Below are 25,495 nucleotides of genomic sequence, written 5' to 3'. Positions count from 1 at the left end.
ATACCCTTGAATAGAGGAAGCGATTAACCAGTGGTGAATGACTTCTGCTCAGCGCCCCCGGCATAATTGAGCAGACAGCTTTTTGATTAATGGTGTGATGTTCATTTAGTGTACTAGCTATGGAGGCAGCCGTTTTTAAACCCATATGTACAGTATATATCTCAAGTGAGTACACCCCTCACATATTTGTAAATATTTTATTATATCTTTTCATGGTACAACAGTGAAGATCTGACACTGGTACAATGTAATCCGTGTACAGCTTGTATAATAGTGTAAATTTGGTGCCCTCTATACAACTCGACACACAGCCATTAATGTCTGAACCGCTGGCATCAAAAGTGAAAATGGCCAAATGTGCCCAAAGTGTCAATATTTTGTGTCGCCACCATTATTCTCGAGCACTTCCTTAACTGTCTTGGGCATGGAGGTCACTAGAGCTTCACCGGTGGCCACTGGAATCCTCTTCCCCCCCCTCCATGACAGCATTATCTCCGTGATGTCATATCTCCAACCTTCCATTTGAGGATGCCCTACAGATGCTCAGTAGGGTTTATGTCTGGAGACATGCTTGACCAGTCCAGCACCTTTACCGTCTTTAGCAGACTGGGACATTGGAACCGTACTCCAGTAGTTCCAATTCTAAAGGTGGAGCATGCGCAGATGCCAACCTGTGTCTTTAAGGTGTGTGCTTCTAATCATTTATGAGCCAGCAATAAACAAAGAAATATACCTGTATATGGAGGTAGCTGCTCCTAATATGCACCTATCCACATTAGCTTGGCTGCTTGGAAGTGCCAGTAAGTCTTTTTGTCATTTATGAGCCAGCTTCCTGTGCTGGCTCTTCACCTGCCCTTTCAGTAAACCGTACATGCGCAGTTCAGAATATTCTCTCTTGTGCAGACAGTCAACACGGCTCATCTAAGCTGTGCTGAGCCGGCAGCACACCACCTGTCTGTCAGTAAGGGATGGCGGTGTCATTCAATGTGCTGCTGATGAAAACTCGAGGTAAAACTTGAGAAAGTTTATTGTACAGGTCTACGGTGTCAACGCATTTCAAGGCCACGCCTGGCCTCTTCATCAGGACTAAACTTAACCTGGTTATGTTCTGTCCTGAAGAAGAAGCAAAGTGTGGCCTTGAAACACGTTGACACTGTAAACCTGTACAATAAACTTTCTCAAGTTTTATTCTTCTTTTGAGTCTTCATCAGCAGCTCATTGAATGACACCTCCATCCCTTGCCGCATTGCTCTTGGTCTCTCCATGACTGGTGTCGTGCAGCAGCTGTTATTACGTGCCTGCCTTAAGTTGCCTCAGTGCAACCCCACCAGGTGAGTGCGTTTCCACGTTTATTCTACCGGTGTCCTCGGATAAGACCCTATTGCGCTCTTTTGTTTTCCCAGTTTCTTTGATCGCCATGAGGCTGCACTGGCACAATGACTTCGGTGTTGGCTGTCAGCACAGCTCCGCTACTCTGTGCTGACTCAGTGATCCACGTCCCATCCCTGAAGCCTTGCTGGCACGACTCCTTATACTGACCTATGAGCCAGCTGCCAATATTGCTCAACTATAGTTGGCACTGTGCTCTGTTTAGCTGTTCAGTGATCACTCTGGGCTCAGAGCCCTGCACTGCATTGTTTTCAGCTCTTCTGTCTTGTGAGACTTGAATCCAATGTAAATTGGTCACCTTTCTATATTAAAAATATATTTTCTGCTGTATCAGCTTCTGCCTAATATATTTATTTAGTCCTGTCTGTGTTTACTGTACACTAAGTAAATACATTCTGTCAGCAGCAGAGACTGGTGTCAACTCGAATACATGCAGGAGAGCGAAGCGAGGGGCTTGCAGCACTGAGGAGAAGCAGGGAGCTGCTGAGAAATGTTATTTTAACAGTAAAAGAAGGTCTGACTATTAAGCTTTGCGAGGATAGTTACACAGAGGCTAAGGCTATGTTCACACGATCCTTTTTTTGATCCTTTTTTTTTTCAGGTCCTGATTTGGAAAATCCGCAGTGCAAAACAGCACTGCTGATTTTCCGACTGTTTCTTCTGCGGATTCCTCTGCGGGTTTTCAACAGCACTTTCCTATTGGTGCATGTTGAAAACAGGAGCGGAATCCGCAGAAAGAATAGACATGGTCCTTCTTTTTTTCCGCAGAAAATCAGCGCGGATTTTCCAGCGGAAAAAAGGAACGTCGGAACAGCGGATTTTGTTTTCCATAGGGTTACATTGTACTGTACCCTGCATGGAAAACGTCTGCGGATCCGCAGTTGAAAATCCGCTGCGGATCCGCAGCAAAAAAAGGATCGTGTGAACAAGCCCTAAAAGAGATGAAAAAGTACAAGTAAGAAACCTAATATTGGGCTTAAGCCTCATTCAGAAATCTATGTAACACAGTTCGTACACAGATGTCTGAATAAGGCTCTAGTCTGTAAATGAACAATTGTTATGCTGGTACTGTGCTTTGTGAAAAATGTGATTAGTGGAATAATTTTAACAATATAAATACGGTGGAATAGTATAACAATTGTAATAAGGAGTTGGGAAACTCTAGTAGTTGATGAGCAATCACTGGGCCTACATTTCATTTGCTACATAAATGTCTACTAGCGTTTTACAAGCTCTTTAAGTAATTGAAGAGTCTGATTTATGTAGGGTCACATCTCAATAGGAGCTTTACAGGTTCAGGTAATTCATTGGCTTTTATTGGATTTATGCCCTTTGTCCTGTGATGGTACCAGCCGTTTCAGGAAATGTCTTGCGTCACAAGTTTGTTTGGATCCGTCCTGTGGAGCATAAGTGATTGTCGTCTTCTCCATGTGTTTTCTGTGCTCCCTGCTATGCTCCACTAGGAACATGATGACCTGGAATCCAGATAACACTCTGAAAGCTGAAAATCTCCACTAACCAAGCACCAAGTAAACAGCGCCTTACTCGACAAAGCCTCAGCAAGTATTGTTTTATTAAATAGAAAAAGGAACTCCAGGCCAATTGACAGTGAGCAGTGGTTTTGTGTCCTTTCCTAATCCACCCTGCTGGGCAGCGTGCAGACTGACTTGGATGCGAGTGGAAGCAGAGGACAATTGTAACTGTAGCTGTTAGGCTTCTTTCACACTAGCGTCGGGCTCGGTCCATCGCAGTGCGTCGGGCCGAGGTCACCGACCGACGCTAGCGTTGTCTCTGCCGCACAACGGGTGCAGCGGATGCATTTTTCCAGCGCATCCGCTGCCCCATTGTGAGGTGCGGGGAGGTGGGGGCGGAGTTCCGGCCGCGCATGCGCGGTCGGAAAAAGCAGACCGTCGGGAGCAAAAAACGTTACATGTAACGTTTTTTGGTCCCGACGATCCGCCACAACGTCGGTTGCGACGTGTGGCACTGCGTCGCTAATGTTAGTCAATGCTGAAAAAACGCATCCTGCAAGCACTTTTGCAGGATGTGTTTTTTCGGCAAAACGACGCATTTGCGACGTATTGCAGTTAACGCTAGTGTGAAAGTAGCCTAAGTGAAGAAGTTTATGCTGTACCCGTCGGACACAAATGTACAACACACCAAAGTTTGGTGCAGCGCAGTTTGTGATTTTCTGCACGGCAACTCAGCTATTTTCAAAATATGGTCTACATAGGACTGCAGAGCTTGTGTTGCAGAAGATGCATTATCTAATTTATCTAATTTAGCATCCTGGGACATATAGTGCAAGAACTGTGTGTGTGTACTCCTTTAGTAAAGGCACTCAATCCAGGAGATCTGCACACTTCCATACACACAGACAGGGGTGAGACAAAGTGAACCACACCCATGGGTGAAGATATAGCGGCACATCGAATCTCAACAGACAAGATGTTGTTTTTGATTGGGGGACATATAAAAAAAAGGGATATTTTTAAACACATTTTTTGATTATTGCTGTATATTTTGGGAAAGATCATGGCGTCCTAAGAGAATAATTGTAGCTTCCGCATGTCACAGAAGTCTGCAGATAAAACATTTGGAGCAATAAAATAACTGAGTGACGAGGGGAGTAACTTGTTAGCGTTCTTCCTGCTTTCTCCAAAAGTTGTCTCCGGCTCTACGGCTTTTCCTGCACTTGTCCTACCTGACAGCCGCTCTTCACTGATTGCTGTGAAGAGCTGTAACATCCGGCGTGTCACGGTTATTACAGTATGTCATCTGTATGCAAAGTGAAGGCAGCCAGTGTAAGGGCAGAATGTAATTATCGGAGAACACCGCAATCTGTAATATCATTACAGATCGCTCCGTGAAGCCATACACATGGATCCGGAACGTCTCCAGTGCCAAATAAAGCCCCACTCATCTTAGCCATGAAGGTTCCCAATGCATGATTCTGAGTATGGCCATAGCATTTAATTTTGTTGACTGAGCAAATCCTTCTCGAATACGGTGGATTTACATTTGATCCGTCACTTCGTAACTTTACCCGTTTATGTTGAGAACCTTGACAGTAGTAGAAGTTGAGACCTTTCCGCTCTTAGAGAAAAGTTTGAAAACTCTGTTCCAAGTACAGCCTTGTCCCTTACGTTAGATTTTTGAGATTTCCTGCAGTTTCTGGAGTGTAATTACTATATAGCTTGCCCCTATGACTAAAGCTTCCTAAGCTGAAAGGTGGATCTCTCTCCATGTTGCCTTCTCTGCACAAATATTTCCACTTAAAGCACGTTTTAGATTTAAAGAGGTAAAAAAAAAAAAAAATCTGTTAGGATTTTTGCTTCCTTAGTGGCGAGCTGTGCAGCGCAGAGAAGGGAGTACAGCGGAGAAGGAAAAAGCCATTACACACACAGCTGGTGCAAGATATTTCTGGTCCAGCATTTTCTATTGTCAGATTGGTGGCGTTAACACTGCCTGTGCTGAAAGGTACAGAGAAGTAGCAGAGCTGCATTTGTCATTGAGCTATTTGGGGTGTCACTATTGGGGCATAGTGAGTTAAAGGAGAGACCTTTTGCCGTCCAGAGCCGCTCACTTCCATATTGAAAGTGAATGGTGCTAATGACGTTACCACCCTACACACTTAGGCTACTTTCACACTAGTGTCGGGCTCGGCCCGTCGCAGTGCATCGGGCCGAAGTTACCGACGCTAGCGTTCTCTGCGCCGCACAACGGGGGCAGCGGATGCATTTTTCCAGCGCATCTGCTGCCCCATTGTGAGGTGCGGGGAGGTGGGGGCGGAGTTCCTGCCGCGCATGCGCGGTCGGAAAAAGCGGACCGTCGGCAGCAAAAAACGTTACATGTAACGTTTTTTGCTCCCGGCGGACGGCCACAACACGGCGCAACCGTCTCATGACGGTTGCGACGCGTGTCAATGCGTCGCAAATGCGTCGCTAATGTTAGTCAATGGGAAAAAAACGCATCCTGCAAGCACTTTTGCAGGATGCGTTTTTTTGCCAAAACGACGCATTGCGACGTATTGAAAAAAACGCTAGTGTGAAAGTAGCCTTACTGAGACGTGTGCACCCGCCTCAACAGTTTTGCCCTGGACAGCACCAGCACCCTGTTCTTTCAGGGCGAAAAAGCCCAAGTAAAGATATTCCAGTGCTTCATCCCTTTATGTTACAATCCGATGTCTAGCTGTAAGACATCTGGCTGCAGCAGGAGCTTCTCCCCTCTGCCCAGTCTAGCGCTAGACAAAAATATTGTAGTGTCCCATCTCTTCACTAAGCTTCTACCCCGAGCCGCTGCCTAAAAGAAGATGGAGTAGATCAGCAGCATATGAGCTACTGTGTTCTGTGCCGGGTTTATACAAGACTGTTTGTCCTTCAGCAAGCTTGTCTACAGATTCTTATCAGTCTGGTAAAGGTGCCCATGCACTATGGCCAGCGGCTTTCTCTTCCATCCCGCCCAGACGCATCGTTCAGCTGAGCGTTCATGTGTTCTAATAGGGAGTGGGGAGTGAGATGCATAGAAATAAAAGAACAGGGTGTTGAATTCAACATAGCTGATTCTTCGTTCTCCCAACATGATCTGTCAGGGGAAGAGTTGGGTTAGACTTGTCTAATGTATTTGAGGGACCTAAGATCAGTTTGGTTTTATCACTAATGGGGGGGGCCAGCATTTTGTACTGATGGCTTATCCAAGAGTAAGTCATTAATATCAGATCGGTGGGGGTGGCGTATCTGTCAGCCCTGCTGATCAGCCGGTAGCGGATGGGTGTGATCAGTTGTGGAGCGAAACGGCACAGCTCCGTCAACTGTTCTGCAACGGGAAGGAAATGCAGACCTGCTCCCATTTGTTAGGATAGTGGCAGATGTGCCGCGGCCACTAAGCAGTTGACAGAACTGTTCTGTTACCCTCAGTTGAGCACATCTGGCTGATTTTGCCAAAGGGAATGGCTGACCGGCGGGGGTGCTGGGTATTGCACTTCCACCGATCTGATATTGATGACACATCCTAAGGATAGGCCTTCAATATATAAGCCCTGGACTATCCCTTTTGATTTGTAGGCAGTAAACACCATAGATAATGGTCAGACTTCTTCCCTTCAGCATGGCCTCAGGCGCTTGCATTGAACTGACCACTGTTACAGCCCTGGTCTGATCTGGAAGCACAGTGGTTAAAACCAGACTCGGTTCCTCTAGATGGCGCCTGCCAAACTGTCCAGGAAAGCAACCAGTGTGTAATGAGAAATGGAAAGGTCGTTCCATGTTACGCCTCCTTGCCCAGAAGGGCCTTCAGTCAGGACTTTCCAGCTTATCCCGAGATGGAGAATGGTGGTGTCGAAATCCTTTTAAACATTGTATACATGTCATACTCCCAAGGGCATTTCCATATGCTCCCAGATAATAATTATGTGACTATTATGTTTTGCTGACCTTATTGGTTGTCGCTATTTGTGTTTTTTTTTTTGTTGTTTTTTGTTTTACATTAGATGGAAATGTTTTATGTAGATTTGCCATATTGACACATAATAGAATTCACTTTCCGGAGCGTATGATGTTGTAAAGACCCCGAGCCTTGAATGATCAAAAGTCGGCTTTCAATGGAGAGAGGCTGCTGTAGCTTCAGGGCGGCTCATACTGCGATAGTTGGAGTAATAATGGGTCCTGCCTCGGGCGTGTTTAATTTTCAGGCTTTCAGGGTGGAATTGGGCTGCGGAGCTGCACGTGGGAGATCACAGAAGACATGAAACGTTGTACCGCTGCGCGCACTTGAGGAGCATTCGCCTGATCCGGGCATGACGGCTGCGTTCAGCTCGCCGGCTGCAGGTGAATGAGCTGGCAGGACGGCTCCGCTGCCCCCAGCTCAGTGACTTGGCAGCCTGTCAGGATCAGAATCGCAGAAGATGCTGCGGGCAGGGCTGCTGGTAATGATTCCCACGCTTGCAGAGAATTCGGCTGAGGGTAAACAAGTGGTTGATGAAAGACGGGTTTCAGGTCTATTAACAGCTTTTGGCCGTAAGTGAGTATAAAATGTGTAACTCACAAATCTCCTTTTAACTGATCACAGCTGCCATTGTTTCTTTCATTTTCTTACTTTTCTTGCTTTTTCGTATTTCTGTTGTGCACTGAAAGCAGCAAATTGCAGGTTCCTGTCCGAGCCGCACATTGTCAAAAAATGTAGCTCTGCTACATGCTGCATTTAAAAACTCTGTATTACATGGGCTGCACCCAGTAAACTAAGTGATACATCCCTGGAATCAGGGTCTCTCTCCCTACATTATGCTGCTCTCAGATGAAGTGGCACAAAAGCTGGTGACAGATTCCCTGTAAGGTTCATTTAAACTGCAAGATTATCGTGAACATACGGGCCCAGGAATGCTCTTTTCACGATAATCTTGCCAATGTGCAAAACGCTTGTTCATTGGGTGAAATGATCTTTTGTGCTGCAGAAAAGATCATTGTTCTCAGCAGGGCATAGTCCTGTGTAATCAGGACCGGTGCTGGCGAGAACTGTGTCTGCCTACACACACTGAATAACCTATTATAGATTAATTGATCAGTGTTCGTTTGAAGAGCAGCCAACCTGTCAATGCTATGAAATGACCACCGATCGGTAAGTGTTTATTGATCAACGAATGTTTTAAGGCCACGATATCAGGTGATGTAAATGCTCCCGTACTTCTGCTGCAGAGTAGGAGACCCATGCTTAGGCCCTGATTGTTTGTAGTGAGTGTTGGGGGTCCCAAAGATATTTACATTCCAGGGAAAAAAAAAAAAAAAAAAATATATATATATATATATATATGTATATATATATATATATATATATATATATATATATATATATATATATATATATATATATATATACATATATATATATATATATATATATATATATATATATATATATATAATGTATATGTATGTTCTCAAAAACAAACCAACCCAACCATAGTCAGTCTGGATTCTAAACCCAATCACTGATCGTGGTGCAGAAAACTCAGGCGGCATGGAGCAGTGTGTGTCTGATGACGAGAATTCGATTATATCTTTACTCTCCTGCTTAATTATCCGTTAATTACTAGAGATGAGCAAACGTGCTCGGCTAAGGTGTCATCTGAGCATGCTCGGGTGCTAACAGTGTGTCATCAGGGTGCTCAAGAAATATGTTCGAGTCCCCGTGTCTGATCTTCTTGCGCCTGTGTTCAACAGGCTCAACACATGCAAGGAGTGCCTAACAAACAGGAAATCCATGCATGTGTTGTTGCTGTCAAACAGCCACGAGAAAAGCAGATGCAGGGACTTGAACATATTTTTTCGAGCATGCTGAAGTCACTCGGGTAGGACCCGAGCATGCTGAGATAACACCTGATCCGAGCGCACTCCCTCATCACTATGAATTATCTGGTCACATGGCCGATAGATTCCTCCAGTTCTCATTTACTGTTGGCACCCTGCTATGTTCAAATTTCTTGGAGACAAATGCATTTTGCGAACGTTTTTCTTTTATCTTTTTTTTTCGTAAGCTGTCAAGAAAATGTCCCCTTTCCCAGTTTCTCTCTATATGGAGAGGTATCCTTCTATTCAGCAGATCATACAAGTCTTTCCTTTCATGTCATTGTAATGGAAAGCTGAAGTGTTGATTCAATAAATGTCTCGGCGGATCCGTATAATGCCATTTTCCACTGGCATCTCCAGCTAGGAGATTGCCGTAAAATAAACTGTCAGACTCAACATTTTAAGGAAATGAAATCCATGTTCTGCGGAATGTAAAGCACACGAGGCAATCTCAGCCCGACTTCAGATAATATAACCACGTTCACTCTTCTGGCCGAGTGCGAGATTAATGCGGCGTTTCTCTAGGACTATGAATTACAAGAACACACAGGTCACTCTTGTTTTTAGAACAAACCGCTTTCTCTTAATGCTGGCGGTCTGCATGGAAAATGCTAAATGAGGGATAAAATGCACAGAGAAAGTCTTTCATCGTAAGGTCATCAAATAAGACAAAAGTAAATGCCAGCGATGGCGTGATACCTTTTGGTTGAGAAATTAATTTTCAGTGTGCAGAGTGAATCCAGGCCTCGTGGTTTGTCTCCTGTTGCTGCCGATGACTAGCTCGGCATCCCTGAGCTTGATGTCATTTTGAAAGTATCCGTTTTCTCTGCTGCAGATCTAGCAGAGCTCTGAATGCACAACCATGTATAATCCCACCTACTCCACTGATTAGCAGCTTTCTGTGCACACTATATTGACAGAAGGTTGCCAATCAGTGGTGAGGGCGGGGTTATACAGAGCAGGAGGACTAGGAAGCACGAGACACCTAGTCAGGCAATGATGATCTCCTGCTGATAAAACACTGATTTTATTGAAACGGCAAAACACAGCCTAATATGTACACCAAAGAAAAAGCACTAAGCGAAAAAATAATAATATATATAAATTTTATTATAACACCAATAAAATCAATCAAGTAAATACCATATATAACCAAGGGGAACCAAAAAATACAGAAAAACCACAAGGTATGGCTGGAAAAAGTGGTAACAGTCAATATGGAGTAACCTTCACAATATCAGCATCATCATAATGACAGCAAAGTAACCACATATTCAAAGGACTTATATATAAAACATTTGGACGAAGCTTTCCTGAGCGAAACGTGCGTCGGGTGTCGTGGGTCCCTGGCTGGTGGTCTATACTGGGTAAATATGTTCCCTTTACTTGCTTTTTTCTAATGCTGTTGTTATATCCTCTGATGCTTCGGCTTACAATGATTCTGAACCCTTAAAAACGTTACCATTTGTTGATATTTATATTTATTCCTAGCTGGTACTTTGCACTTTATCTTTATATAAACTATTATTTTATCATATATATGCACTGGCTTTGGGTTCATTGTCACTGACGGCTGTGGTATCAGGTGTATTATTATAAGTCCTTTGAATATGTGGTTACTTTGCTGTCATTATGATGATGCTGATATTGTGAAGGTTACTCCATATTGACTGTTACCACTTTTTCCAGCCATACCTTGTGGTTTTTCTGTATTTTTTGGTTCCCCTTGGTTATATATGGTATTTACTTGATTGTTTTTATTGGTGTTATAATAAAATTTATATATTTTATTATTTTTTTGCTTAGTGCTTTTTCTTTGGTGTATTTATGACTACTTGCCTGGCGTAATAATGATTTAGGTGCGGTTTATAGGTGTAACAGCCTAATATGTGACACATTGTTGGAATCAGGCTCTCAGCCCCTACATCATGTTGCTCTCCGATTACATGGCAAAAAGCTGCTGACAGCTTCCCTTGAAAGTCTTTCAAACCCACTGTTCTCTGTGGGACCAGCGACCATCTAATGTCAGTAGGTGCCTTCCCAACTTTCCCCAATAGATGAAATCAGTAGACATGGGGGTCATGTAGTTTGATTAAAAAACACCTGATTGTTTTGTGGTTTGGGGCAGTCTGGCAACAGATTTTTCCCCTTTCCCAGTTAAAAATGCAGGAACGCTGAGTCGTACCGAGTGTGCATGTTTGGGGCAGTCAGAGATAGAAACTTGATTCCAGCTCACCCAGTTGCACTATGCTCATCCACCTGGGGCTCAGACACCCGCCCCGGCCTCACATCAAGGATAATAGAAAAATTGGAGTCCGGCTCAACAGGACTGGATTTTCCTTTTTTTATTTTTCAAAAGAAAAGATGGTGCATACAAAAGAAAACTTTACATGGTCGACATAACCCAGTTGATGCATTTCGGCTGCGCTAGGTAGTCTTACTCATGACTACTCATGACTACTGCCTAGTGCAGTCGAAACGCATCAACTGGGTTATGTCGACCATGTACATTTTTCTTTTGTATGCACTATCTTTTCTTTTGAAAAAGAAAAGGAAAATCCAGTCCTGTTGAGCCAGACTCCAATTTTTTTTTCTATTATCCTTGCAGTCAGAGATAGTTGTAGTCATGTACCACATTGACTGAGATGTCACAATCAGCAAGGCTGACACAAGTCGTCTTTCTTATGCTTTTCTTATAGCGCGCCATCATATTCCACAGCGCTTTAACATCGCTGTCCCCATTAGGACTCACGATCTAGATTGCCTATCAGTAGGTCTTTTGAAATATGGGAAGAAACCGAAGAACCCAGAGGAAACCCACGCAAGCACGGGGAGAACATGCAAACTCCTTGCAGACGTTGTCCTTGGGGGGACCCCAGCACTGCAAAGCAAGTCCTATCCACTGAACCACCATACAGTGCTAACCACTTAGCCACCATACAGTGCTAACCGCTGAGCCACCGTGCCTTGCGTTACTTGTTCCATCATGGTTGCTATAGTCGGGTACAGAAATGAGAAGGTCAGAACAGGTCTTTTCTTTGCCTGTTCTCCAGCATGTTGGTGCTCTGCATTGAACGCAACACTCGAATGTTCAGTGAGACTGCTGGATGTGGTTGACACATGAGGACAGTGCTGTGAGGTCTCAGAATCCCAGTGGTTTCATCCGTTGCTGTTGAAAGCAACATACTTTTATAGACGATCTTGCCGGGGAGACAATAGACCTCAGTTTTTCTCCGGCTTTCATTCAAATTGACTAACTTTTTTTCAATTAGATGAAATTTCACGTCTTATAAGCTTACTGAGGCATGCGACAACATTGTGATGTGTTCACACCTGATCTCTGGAACGCCCGCTAACCATGGCCACAAAGGGACTGAGGTCCAACCGATTTATTTCGGCAGCAGGCAGCCAAGCAAAACTTCACTCCCATTTAAATGAATGGAGCTGGGTCGTCGCTGCGGTCACCCACAGTGTGCAGGGGCAAGAACGAGAAGGAGCGGAAGTTCCAGCAGTTGGACCCCCATGATTAGTAAGCGAGGGCACATCCAATTTAATATCGCTTTCTATAGTGGGAAGAATCCTTTAAAGGGAAATGTCATCGATATAGTTACAACACCCCGCACCCCCACTAATCAGCTGTTACACTCCGGTGGCCTGATGTAATCCGTGAATAGTCGAACAGCTCAGCTCTTTACTGTGTACTGACTGTTCTCTGATACTGCAGCTCAGTTTCTTTTGTTTCTTTTGTTTTCTCTGGCCCTGTTCACCCATTTACATGTTCCCCATGTTTACATGCTTAAAACAGCTGATAGGTGCAGTGTCCTTCTTCCCAGTCTGATATTGAATAGGTCATCACTATCGGAAGCCTGGAAAAACCTTTTAAGTTTTAACTCTTTCCAAAATAGCTGAAACATGCGGGGAAAAAAAACAAGATAAAAAAGACTAAGGACATTGGTCAGAAACACGTCTGCGTTTATTAATTTGAGTGGATTTTAATTAACTTTAAACGAATAAGAATTTTTAATTGGACTATTTTGGATTTCTTCATTTCTCTACAGTGGAACCTTGCAATACTTCTGGATTGTCTGTGCAAAAGCAGGGATCCATCTATCCATGGGTGAGCTGCCCTGATGGATCTCGCACTGCTTTAAAGATAAAAAAAGACCCCTGATTTTCTGCCTTGGGGTATGTACACACAACATCTTTTTCAGAAAGCGCTCAAAAGGTTGAACGTTTTCATTTCTATATATAAAAAAGCAACAACTCGCTGTGCACGTGTTCAGGCTTTTGAATGTTTAACAACTTCAGCTTTCTAAAAACTGCAAACTGTTAAGAAAGTGACCTGACCGAGCTGACATTTTCCGCTCAGAAGACACTGTACTTTACAATACAAGTCAATGGTGAAGCTCAAAAGATGACTGGATATTCTTGATGAGCGAATGTGCTTGGATAAAGTGTTATCTCAGCATGCTCTTGTGCTAAGCGAATGTCTTCCGCGTGCTCGAATAATATGTTCAAGTCCCAGCGGCTGCATGTCTCGTGGCTGTTCGACAGGCTCAACACATGTATGGATTGCCTAACAAATAGGTAATCCCTGCATAGGTTGCAGCAGTCAAACAGTCGTGTGTCATGCAGCCGCGGGGACTCTAACATATTTTTCGAAGACGCTCAGTTAGCCAATCACATTCACTCATTACTACTGGATATCTTTTGGAGAGTTTTGCCACCTGTTTTACTTAGAAAACTGTTATCAGTTTCTTCATTATTCAGTGGAGTAAAAAAGTCATGAAAAACATCCAAAAAAAACTTCTGACAACACAAACTGTCAGAAAAATACTCGAGAAAAGACCAATAAAACAGCACCAGTTTCCTGAACTATTTTCTGCTTGAGAAACCCTGCAAGTTTGCCTGAGCTGAAGATGTTATGTGGACCTAGCCTTTCTTCTAAAAGGTGGTCTCCTGAGCGTGTAGAATCCCCCGCAGACTGATTTACGTTTACAGCTTTGATTCCTCATCTCTAGGTTCATATCACTTTAACATGTCTGACGTCCTGGAGAACAGTTTTTGACAAATCGAAGTTTGGACGCTATCACTGTATCATTTCCCAGGCAGATCAAAAGCAAAATGTATATTTAGACGTTTTGGAATTTTTAGCTGAAAGCGTAGAAGCGAAGTCGCATCAGAATACCAAAAAATGAAAAGTCTGGCAGAAAAAACAGCCTAGTAGCGTGCTAGTGCGCGAGCTAGGAGCCAAGTGGGCAGCATTGTATATGGATGCTACTCGGATGAGGATACGGCAGCCTTTTTCCATCTGAATTTCTTCTCCCCTCCAAGTAGTAATCGCTTTTGCTTTTTTGCTCCGTTTTAATCGGGGCATTTATTTTAGTTTCTCTAGAAATCCACCCTGATTTGACAGTCGTTTTACTCCTGTCAAAAGTAATTGGCGGTTCCAGAGGTTTCGCCTCTTAAGTGGTTTCCGCACGGTAAATATAAAGCGGCAAGAAAAAGAAAAAAAGGCTGCCCCCTGTGGCCCGCTCTGCAAATAATGTCATTGCATTTGCTTAAACGCCTGGAAGTGTTTTCATTTTGGTGCTCGTGACTTTGGCTTGTAACAAGGCAGGTCTTCACCCACGGCTGTGACGCCATATCATTATATCCTGTAATTACATTCTCGACCTCCAGCATCTGTGCTCACATTTCAGCAAATGACAAGAGCCGCCAGAAACAGAGCACATTATACTCTTGACAATGAATCGCGAATAAAGCTGGAGCGCACGTCCTCGGCAGCCAAGTGGTTAAGTGCTGCGCCTCCCTCCATATTGCATTTAAGTGCGAGCACATAACCTCTTAATTATCTCCGAGTGACTCAGTCCATTAATATAGTTGGCCTCACTTTTTCTATTTATCTTTTATTAGAGCTTTAGTCTCCATGTTCGGTTTTATTTACAAGGCCGCCGCGATCACTTCATCTGTACGCCATTTACAGCCTGCTATCTGATGCAAAAGAATATCAGGAGTCTGTAATGTTTCATCATCACAAGTGTGCCCGGACTTGTGAACCATCCTTCAGCGGGCGGTGGAAGGGCAGCGGTGCTCATACACAGGCTCCACACTACAAAACCATTATAACTTGTATCTCAGCATTAGGGTCCGGCGTGGCGAGGAGTTGTACCTTTGTGTGCTTTTTTGTTTGTTTTTCATTAACTTTTGTATTTTAAGCATTTTTTTTTTCTTTGGTTTAACTAGAAACATAATAGAAATCCTGGCAATACCCCCTTATAAGAGCATTTCAGATTGGATGGAAATTTGAAACTTTTGTAAAATGTTCGCGCCATGAAAATGATAGAATCCAAACCAAATACCTTTTGCTCATGTATTATTTACCATGATATGTTTGTGCTTTATGGGACAATTAGTGATGAGTGAACGTGCTCGGTTAAGGTTTTATCTGAGCATGCTCTGGTGCTAACCGTGTGTCTCCGGCACGCTCGACAAATGTTCAAGTCCTTAATGCAACACATGCCTGTTTGTTAGGCAATCCCTACATGTGTTGTGGCTGTCGAGCCGCCGCGAGACATGCAGCCGCGGGGACTAGAACATATTCGAGAACGCCAAAGTCTATCGGTTAGCACATGAGCATGCTCGCTCATCACTAGGTCTCACCCTATGCTGTCTGGTCACACAATACTAAATAGGCGATCAGTTTTTCTAAGCCCAGAGAATCCCTATAAAGAGTTGTTCTCAGCATACATCTTCAGGAGCACGCTGCTCCCTGCCTCCCGGCTTCCTGCTTTCCAGGAGTCTGTGTGCTCCTGATGATTGATGTTTCAGGCTAGCGGCACAGCTGAGCTGCAGGTCAGATCTTTTCATTCTCCCATGCTACAAGCAGAGGCAGCAATCTAGCCAGCTTCAGAGCTGAACTCGAAAGCTGTGTAGCAGAGAGCCTGTAGCGCGGCGCTTCTTGCCTAGCAGCCTGGCCATGTCTGGCAGACTTGTTTTTGCAACTACTTTATTAAATTTCTGCATCCTTCACTAAATGCCCCAACACAACATTACATTAGAGTTTTAAAAAAAAACATAATTGAGAGAGATCACAGATTGGGTATAGTCACACGTTGCATTTTTTCGGCGAACCTAGCCGTTCAAGTATTATGATATCGCCTAGAAAAGCCAAGGCTGTCCATCACGGTATGACTGAAATGTGGCGCTCTTTGAAATGAATGGCCGACCATGCAATCCATGGTTGGATCTTCGAGTCCACCGGAGCAAACGCCGCTCTTTCAAGACCTCCCCTAATACAACGTAGATGGGTCCTCATGGTGCATCTGGAAAAGGGGCTCGCGCTAGGAAAGCGCAACCATGGCTGTAATGTTATTACCCTTTACAGTCTTCACCACTGCCTCCAGATTAATTTATGCGTTCATTTACAGTAATCCAATTGAATCATCGAGGAAGAAAATTTCCCGGCGCCATGCCTTCACTCTGATCCTTCACAAAGCTGCACACAAGCCAAAATGCAATTCTCCTCCTGTGATCTTTTACATGGAGGTTAATAGAAAGCAAATTAACAATGAAGTTGAAAGTTTAGTCCGCTAAGAGTTGTTGTGTTTTTGTTGTTTGTTTCTGTATTATCACATCATGGAGTCAGTGGGGGTTTTGCAGGGCGTTGTTACTTTTATGATCAGAGAAAGATCAAACCGCAAGGAGGTTAAAGATTCTTGTTAGATCAATGCTGCGGCGTGTGATGAAAGGGAGGACATGATCGCTGGGATTTCTGCTGATAGGATTCTGTATCGGAGCCTGGAGAAGAAATGACTGGGAAGCATTCAGTGAACGTTGGGTGACCTGCCCCGGTGCTGCCGTCTACGGTGTAATGAAACGGTCTTGTGTGGAGGGAGCGCGGCAGTGTCCGTGGTTCCTGGGTGGGATTTTATCTTTACGGTTACTGCATCCGTCTGCTGGCATTGCCTGGATTACACTCGTGTATATGCACAGAGTGGTAAATCTGCTTATTGTTGGCCCAGCCTTGAAATATTTGACTTTATTTGCTAATAAAACTATATGGTTTGTTGATTTAATGCAACAAAGGAAAATCTATAGAAATTATCTTGTGCCCCCCCGGTAAGTTTTGCCCGCTCTTCCTTCAGCTTTAGCTCTGATCTTAAACCCCTTCGTTCCACTTTCCCATCAATATCCCAACTACTTGTAACAGGTGTAATTCTCAGAATTATTTTTCCTTCTAAAACAGCTGTGTCCAGTTTTGATCTGATGAGACTTGTGTACTTACAACCCCAGCTAATCTAAAAAAAATGCTTATTTTAATATCAGGCAGTGTCATTTTCAAAAAGGATTCTATAACCATTATTACATCAATTTTCAAAGCAATTACACCACTCTCATTGGGTCTAAGATCTATGTAATGTATACCATTTATATTGGAAAATCTGGTGACAAATCTTCTTCAAAGACTTGAACTGTTATTGACCTCTTTGGTGACATTTATTTTTTGCTAAAGCACACATATTTTGTGCTAATCATCATTCTTGCATTTTGGTTTTATTTAAAGCACCACTCCAGCATTTTTTATTTACCAGTAATTATTTATTTTTTTTATTTTTTTTTTTAGCGCTAGATTAGTGTTTCTAATCTAAGGTCTTATATTACCTGCCTGCGTCTTCACCTTTTATCGTCACCGTCTTGTGGCCGCAACGTCTGACTGGCTATGTGTATAATATATACCATATATACTCGAGTATAAGCCGACCCCCCTAATTTTGCCACAAAAAACTGGGAAAACTTAATGACTCAAGTATAAGCCTAGGGTGGAAAATGCAGCAGCTACCGGTGAATGTCAAAAATAAAAATAGATACCAATAAAAGTAAAATGAATTGAGACATCAGTAGTTTAAAGGGCCACTGTCACCCCCTCCAGCCGTTATAAACTAAAAGAGCCACTTGTGCATCAGTAATGCTGCATTCTAACAAGGTGGCTCTTTTAGTTTTAGGTGCATCTATTACCAAAATAAAGGGTTTTATATTTTCGCCAAAATACCTTTCTTTAGCCAGGGAGGCAGGTCCTCACCCCCCTGCTTGTAACGCCACATTGCCGTCACTCAAATGTTCAGGGGTGCCGGGCACCGCCCCCTCAGCGCTGTTTACCCATGAAATCCAGAACCTGCGCTGTGTGTCGCTGTTTGGTGCAGGCGCAGAGAGCTCTGGCCGTCTCGTCACAGCCAGGCTTGCAGACTGCGCCCCAAAGAGCCACCTTGTTAGAATGCAGTATTACTGCTGCACAAGGTGGCTCTTTTAGTTTATAACGGCTGGAGGGGGTGACAGTGGCCCTTTAAGTGTTTTTGAATATCCGTATTGAATCAGGAGCCCCATACAATGCTCCATCCAGTTCATGATGGCCCCATAAGATGCTCCATACAAAATACGCCCCATATAATGCTCCATATTAAAATATGCCCCATATAATGCTGCACAAAGGTTAATAATGGCCCCATAAGGTGCTCCACATATTATGGCCCAATAAGATGCTCCGCACATTATGCCCCATAAGATGCTCCACACATTATACCCCATGAGATGCTCCATACATTGTGGCCCCATACGATGCTCCACACATTATGGCCCTTAAGATGCTCCACACATTATGGCCCCATGAGATGCTCCACACATTGTGGCCCCATAAGATGCTCCACACATTATGGCCCCATGAGATGCTCCACACATTGTGGCCCCATACGATGCTTCACACATTATGCCCCTTAAGATGCTCCACACATTATGGCCCCATGAGATGCTCCACACATTATGCCCCATAAGATGTTCCACACATTATGGCCCCATAAGATGCTCCACACATTATGGCCCCATGAGATGCTCCACACATTGTGGCCCCATAAGATGCTCCACACATTATGGCCCCATGAGATGCTCCACACATTGTGGCCCCATACGATGCTCCACACATTATACCCCATGAGATGCTCCATACATTGTGGCCCCATACGATGCTCCACACATTATGCCCCTTAAGATGCTCCACACATTATGGCCCCATGAGATGCTCCACACATTATGCCCCATAAGATGTTCCACACATTATGGCCCCATAAGATGCTCCACACATTATGGCCCCATGAGATGCTCCACACATTGTGGCCCCATACGATGCTCCACACATTATGACCCCATGAGATGCTCCACACATTGTGGCACCATACAATGCTCCACACATTTGCCCCATTTGCTGTTGCTGTGATTAAAATTAAAAAAAATCACATACTCACCTCTCTTCACTCAGGCCCCAGGCACCAGCGATAGTCACCTTCCTCGTTCCACGCGCCGCTCTGTCTTCCATCCTCCGCACTGACTGTTCAGGCAGAGGGCGGCGCGCACACTAATCGTGTCTCACAAATGGTATCACCACACCAATAATTTTAGTACAATATAACAAAATTTTTATTAATTAAAATTTTGTTATATTGTACTAAAATTATTGGTGTGGTGATCCCATTTGTGTGATGCATGTATCTTTCCTCGTTGGTTACTAGTCTACACTGACATGCATCAGGTGATCCCCTGTCTTATTTGAGTTGGATGGTGCCTGCTCATCCCATATCCTTGCACACTAATCGCGTCATCGCGCCCTCTGACCTGAACAGTCACAGCCAGAGGACGGAAGACAGAGCAGCACGCAGCGGTGGAACGAGGAAGGTGACTATCGCGCAATGCTCACCTCCCCCGATATACTCACCTGCTCCCGCCGCGGTCCCTGGCAGCGTCTCACTGTCAGATGGTCTCCGGGAGCCGGCAGCATCTTCCTGTGTTCAGCGGTCACGTACCGCTCATTACAGTAATGAGTGCATATTCATTACTTTAATGAGCGGTACCACGTGACCGCTGAACACAGGAAGAGCTGCCCGGAGACCATGGGACATGCATGGACAGCGCCAGGAGCAGGTAAGTATGTTACTGCGCCGCTCCCCCTCACCCGCCGACCCCCCCCCCCCCCCCCGACACTGACTCGAGTATAAACCGAGAGGGTCACTTTCAGCCCAAAAAAGTGGGCTGAAAATCTCTGCTTATACTCGAGTATATACGGTATATATATTTTTTATTGTACTTTTTCTTAAATTAATGTATCTGGGGGTAAAAATCTATTTTCCCCAAAATGTGGACATATAAAAGATATAAATCCAGACTAATGTATACAGATCTGTGTATAAATATTTTATTCTGTGTTCATAATGTAAGTAGACCTATAGTAGACTCGTACTCCTCCCACCATTCTATCGGTACCGGAGATCAAGACATTGTTTGATTTCCAACGTGTTACGGTAGGAAATCCATTACCGAAATCCGCTTTGCATTGCAGCATCGAGTATATAAAGAAACTAAATCTGGTCTTGTGCTTTCCTAATTAAGATGTATTTCTTTACTTGTGAACAGCCCCTTAAATATTTTATTTCACATCCTCATTTCCGTTCTCCGGAGTACCACCAAAGTCAGCAAGGTGTTTGCCTCTTTATATGAGACGGCGGGAGGCTTGTTCTAAAGAATTTGTTTAAAATCCACGGCCTTTTCCTTTTTCTCCAAGTGACAAGAACACACATTGGGGGGAGATAGAAGATGCTCTGGGGGTCTTACACTGATGGGTCCCTCTTACTCAGTAGATGTTTGTGATGGGAGAAACTTTCACACTTGGTAATAACTCTTCTTTCTTTCACAGGAGTCCAATGTTCTTATTGCTGCTAACAGCCAGGGCACAATCAAGGTAAGTACTACCAATCGCCCCTGCAGACGCCGGTCATGGTAATAATTTTGGGTTTTCGTAAAGGTTCTTTATTAATGATGAGCGAACGTGCTTGGATGAAATGTTATGAGTGTCTTGGGTGTGCTCGAATAATATGTTCAAGTCCCCGCAGCTGTTTGACAGCAGCAACACATGCGGGCATAGCCGGTTTGTTAGCCAATCCCCGCATGTGTTGCTGCTGTCTAACAGCCACGAAACCTGCAGCCGCAGGGAGGCAAACATATTGTCCAAGCACGCCCATATACCCGTATTACACGTTATCCGAACACGTTCGCTCATCACTATTCTTTATATGCCCTCCACCTTCGCCTTCTGAATAGCTAGTCCTATTTTTCTTATTTTGCTTATTTCCAATTCTTGCTTCCTCATTATTTTTGGTTCCATTTCTTGTCTATGCCCCACCTCGTGCACAGCGTTGGCCATTTTATGCACCTAGTAAAAATATAGTTTGTGTACTTTAACCCTTGTGTCATGACGCAAATTGAGGTCTTGCATGTCAATTTGACAGCGATGTAACAAAGCTACATTTAGAGGCAGACACTTAAAGGAGTTTTCTGACTTGCTTATAAAAATGCATTTAAAACTTTCACAAAATATGTATATTTACATCATATGTCATGTGCTCGACTTTAATGCTTGCACCGGGGCTGAGACTGCATCTTTCCCTGCACATGACAGCTGATAGTAATCAGCTGTCATGGGCCAGTGATTGGCGGCAGTCAGATGGCTGCAATGGGACGTCCCATTCCTATCACATGACTGCTGCTGCCAATCACAAGTCTAAACGAGAAGACGTCACCACTTCTTGGTCTGGAGGAGGCCATCTGTGCGGCCTGTGCTGATGTGACGGCAGCTCAAGCCTGTAGTTGTACCATCCCATTATCGCGATGTAATAATCCTTGCCTTTTAAACAGTTTTGCATAGTCTGGACAAACCCTTTAATATCAGGAAATTACCATTTATTGCTGCTGTCATACCCAATTGCACACCCAGTCATTTTCTTATTTCATCCTTCGTTAAGGTACTCGAGCTGGTATGAAATATGGACGCCTTGTTCAGAAGTGAAGACCTCTTCAAACTCTTGTACTGGGGAAGGGTCACCACCTGCCGAAAACTCTAAAACTCTTCCTGATGTCGACTGTCAAAGCATTACGTCACATGTCACCTCTGGACTCTTATGAGACTTTTTAATGGGGAAAGCAAGAGTGTGAAGGTGCATTAATGAACTCAACAGATTATGCCACCATCCCCGGGCACTCGAGAACTTCCCCGCCCTCATAACTGTGTACTTTTTCTCTTCTGGTGCTGCTTTATACCTTAGTAATTGGAGGGGCCTGTATCCTGTTGCTTTGTGCGGTTCCCACCATCACTGAGGACATAACCTGAGAGGTAGAGAGAGGCTTCGTTTTTATCATAGAGGAAGCTATCAAAACAGATCATGGAAAAAAAAAAAGTTCCAAAAACCTGAAAATAAAGATTTAAATATTTCTAAGGACACGATTTGGTCTGAGTGTTTGTCATTTTTCTTTTTTATTGTTAAGGAGCACCTATGTCCAGTATTTGGTGTTATTTTATTCTCACTGTTCCCCTAAATCTTAAGGATTTTTATAGTTGTTTTTTTTTAAATCCACCAATATGGTTCCAGAGTTATGGTTTTTTTTTTAATTAGTGCTAATTATCATGGTCTTTAAAAGGGTGTGTGGCTCACAGGATAATAATGCAGAGCAGTAGCAGTGGGAGACGCCCCTGAGGTACTGTGAGCCACGCCCTTTTGGTAAAGACCATAAAAAGTAGCATTTTATAAAAAGGCCCATATCTCTGGAACGGTATGGAGGCTTAAAAAAAAACTGCTCTAAGTTTAGTTCTGCTGCTCCTGAGTATTCAAAGTCCAAAAGAAGAAAATAGGTCGCACTCATTGTTCCAAAAAAATCCTTTATTTCATATTCTTAAAAAACATTAAGCCCGGGAATGATGTGGACACTGGATGGACGAACGACGGCCATTTCGCTCCTCCTGTGCTTCAACGGATCATATGTTGAGGAAGAAATTACGAGGATCCTACGTACAGTAAATCCTGCCACCTGGTAGACATAAATGGAATACACCCCCTCACCTGTCCAGAAAGCAAACCTCAAGGTTGATGAGCGAACGTACTCGGATAAGGTGTTATCTGAAAAATCTAAACATCTAAAAATGTTCGAGACCCACTGCTGCATGTCTTACGACTTCGACAGCCGCAACACATGCATTAATTCTCTGTTAGGCGATCCCTGCATGTGTTGCGGCTGTCCAGCCGTAAGACATACAGCCGCTGGGACTCGAACATATTTTTCAAGCACGCCGAAGACACTGTTAGCACCCGAGCATGCTCAGATAACACCTTATCTGAACATTCTCTCTCATCATTCCACTTGACATTTAATGGCATTGCAACCCTTTTTGGGGGGAGTAAAAAAGTGATAAACGCATGCTATTGGGCATCCACTTGATGTACACTTATCTATTTCCACGACACCGACGCCACCAAAATGGACTCCGACTCCACAGCCCTGCTTATATGGGGGAAGAGATGGCACCAAGATGTATTCCGATAACAAAACAAGTTGACGGCGGCATCTTGATTCCCTGGGCAGTGTTCTGCTCGGAAACCTTGGGTCTGGGCATTTATATGGATGTCACATGTACTACCTACCTAGCCATTGTACAGACCAAGTACTCCCTTTTCTCGAATAGCAGTAACCTCCTCTTCTTTTTTTATTTTAACAAAGATTGTGTCTTGCCACACTGCAAAAATTGTTTAGCATTGGTTTGAACTTGGCCACCAAATTCACCAGATCTCAATGCGATCGATCATCTATGGTCCAATCCATGGAAGCCACTGACTCCTTGGTGCCTGATGCCACAGGCCACCACCAGAGGTTTCGCGACGTCCATGATTCATTGGGTCAGGACTGTTTTTGTAGCACGAGGGGGGAACTCCACAATAGTTGGCTCGTGGTTTCACTCTTATGTCTGATCTGTGTTCATCTTACTGTAAAGGTTTCCAGCCGGAGAACAATGTCGCATAGATGAATGAGGTCTCGGGTAAACTGAAAGCTGAGCGCCGCTGCTATGCAATCAATTAATTGACCTGGCCTTCTGTTTGTGAGCGGACTGATACAATGTCATCTGGCAGAGAGCACAATACGCTTTCTAGTACACGCCTCGCTTGCTTTTCTTTCCACTTTCATGGCAATAACGATGGGTTTTATTTGTTTTCCAGGACCTTCCAAAGCTGCAGCTTTATTGTAGCCTTAGAATTTGTTGTCTTCTGCGATGACACCGGATGGCGCCTCGGTTGGTTATTTCTTTAAATTTCTCCTTTCATCCATAATAAAGTGGCTCGGTTTACATAAGCGAAGGCGCATTTTAGAAGTGCGCTTGGCATTTTTAAATAGATCCACTGCTTAAAAGCACATCACATTTCCATTTTTTTCTTTTTTTTTTCCCTTGAAAATGAGTCTAAACGTTACTTTTCTGGCTCAGAAGTGGCACATGCCAGAGCATATGATATTATCTATGCAAATCCCGAATGCACGTTCCTGTACAAGGGAGGACAAATAAGATCTGCGCTGCTTAGCGTTGTCTCATATATCGAGATCAAAATGAAAGGATAAGATCTTAGGGTTTTGGTTTTTTTTAGAGTTCTCCTGCTTTTTGGCATAATGGCTGTTAGAATTTCTCAGTCTCTATGTTCACGGTTAAAAGCATTGCAGGCTTGCTCATCAGAGGTTTACCGTCTGTACTAGGGGTAATAGGCTCTGGTCCTTGACCAGCCACTTACCTGGTATTTTACATCTCTGCTTTCCCTTGGTAATAACATGGCAGGAGAGGACAATTCATCCATAGTCAATCCATATCTTCTGTACTCACTATGTAAATACTCATGTTCTCTGTCAACCAACAATTAGACTTGGTGACTATGCTTTCCATTCGGATTAGGGCCTACATAATAACAAATTGATGTTGTGAGTGTTTAGAATATAGTGCACTCTCCAGTGTGTGCATTTAACATATACAGGTGCATCTCACAAAATTAGAATATCAAAAAGTTAATTTACTTACGTTCTTCAATACAAAAAGTTAAACTCCTATATTATATAGTCATTACAAAGTGATCTATTTCAAGTGTTTATTTCTGTTAATGTTGATGATTATGGCTTACAGCCAATGAAAACCCCAAAGTCATTATCTCAGTAAATTAGAATACTTTATAACACCAGCTTGAAAAAATTTAAAAATCTGAAACGTTGGCCTACTGAAATGTATTTTCAGTAAATGCACTCAATACTTGGTCGTGGCTCCTTCACACTAGACCTTGGAAATCAAGGTCCAAGAGTCTGGAGGACGAGTGGAGAGACAGACAATCCAAGCTGCTTGAGGTCTAGTGTGAAGTATCCACAATCAGTGATGGTTTGGGGAGCCATGTCATCTGCTGGTGTAGGTCCACTGTGTTTATCAAGACCAAAGTCAGTACAGCCGTCTACCAGGAAATATTAGAGCACTTCATGCTTCCCTCTGCCGACAAGCTTTTTGGAGATGGAAATGTCATTCTCTAGCTGGACTTTGCATCTGTCCACACTGCCGAAAGTACCAGTACCTGGTTTACAAACAACAGTATCACTGGGCTTGATTGGCAGCAAACTCACCTGACCTTAACCCAATAGAGAATCTATAGGGTATTATCAAGAGGTAGATGAGAAACACCAAACCCCACAATGCAGATGAGCTGAAGACTGCTATCAAAGCAACCTGGGCTTCCATAACACCTCAGCAGTGCCACAGACGATCACCTCCAAGCCATGCCGAATTGATGCAATAATTAATGCCAAAGGAGCCCCGACCAAGTATTAAGTGCACTAACCAATTATTGTGTTAACAAAACAAGAAAACGCCTCGAGCCGTC

General features: G+C 43.7%; 1 protein-coding gene across 1 annotated transcript in view; it reads left to right on the top strand.

Moving 5' to 3' along the window:
• The window catches only part of COP1 (COP1 E3 ubiquitin ligase), a 189,457-nt gene extending 167,410 nt beyond the window's left edge, over positions 1 to 22,047 (top strand). Inside the window, exons 19-20 of the mRNA XM_077278443.1 lie at positions 20,467 to 20,511; positions 21,572 to 22,047. Of these exons, the coding sequence (XP_077134558.1) occupies positions 20,467 to 20,511; positions 21,572 to 21,589 (63 nt within the window). The 3' untranslated portion in view covers positions 21,590 to 22,047. The remainder of the gene's footprint in view (positions 1 to 20,466; positions 20,512 to 21,571) is intronic.
• Positions 22,048 to 25,495: the final 3,448 nt, after the last annotated feature.

Source organism: Ranitomeya variabilis, chromosome 8, assembly GCF_051348905.1.
Source record: "Ranitomeya variabilis isolate aRanVar5 chromosome 8, aRanVar5.hap1, whole genome shotgun sequence".
NCBI lineage: Eukaryota > Metazoa > Chordata > Amphibia > Anura > Dendrobatidae > Ranitomeya > Ranitomeya variabilis.
Note: the sequence above shows the minus strand (reverse complement) of the source record. Positions and strands in the feature narration are given on the sequence as shown.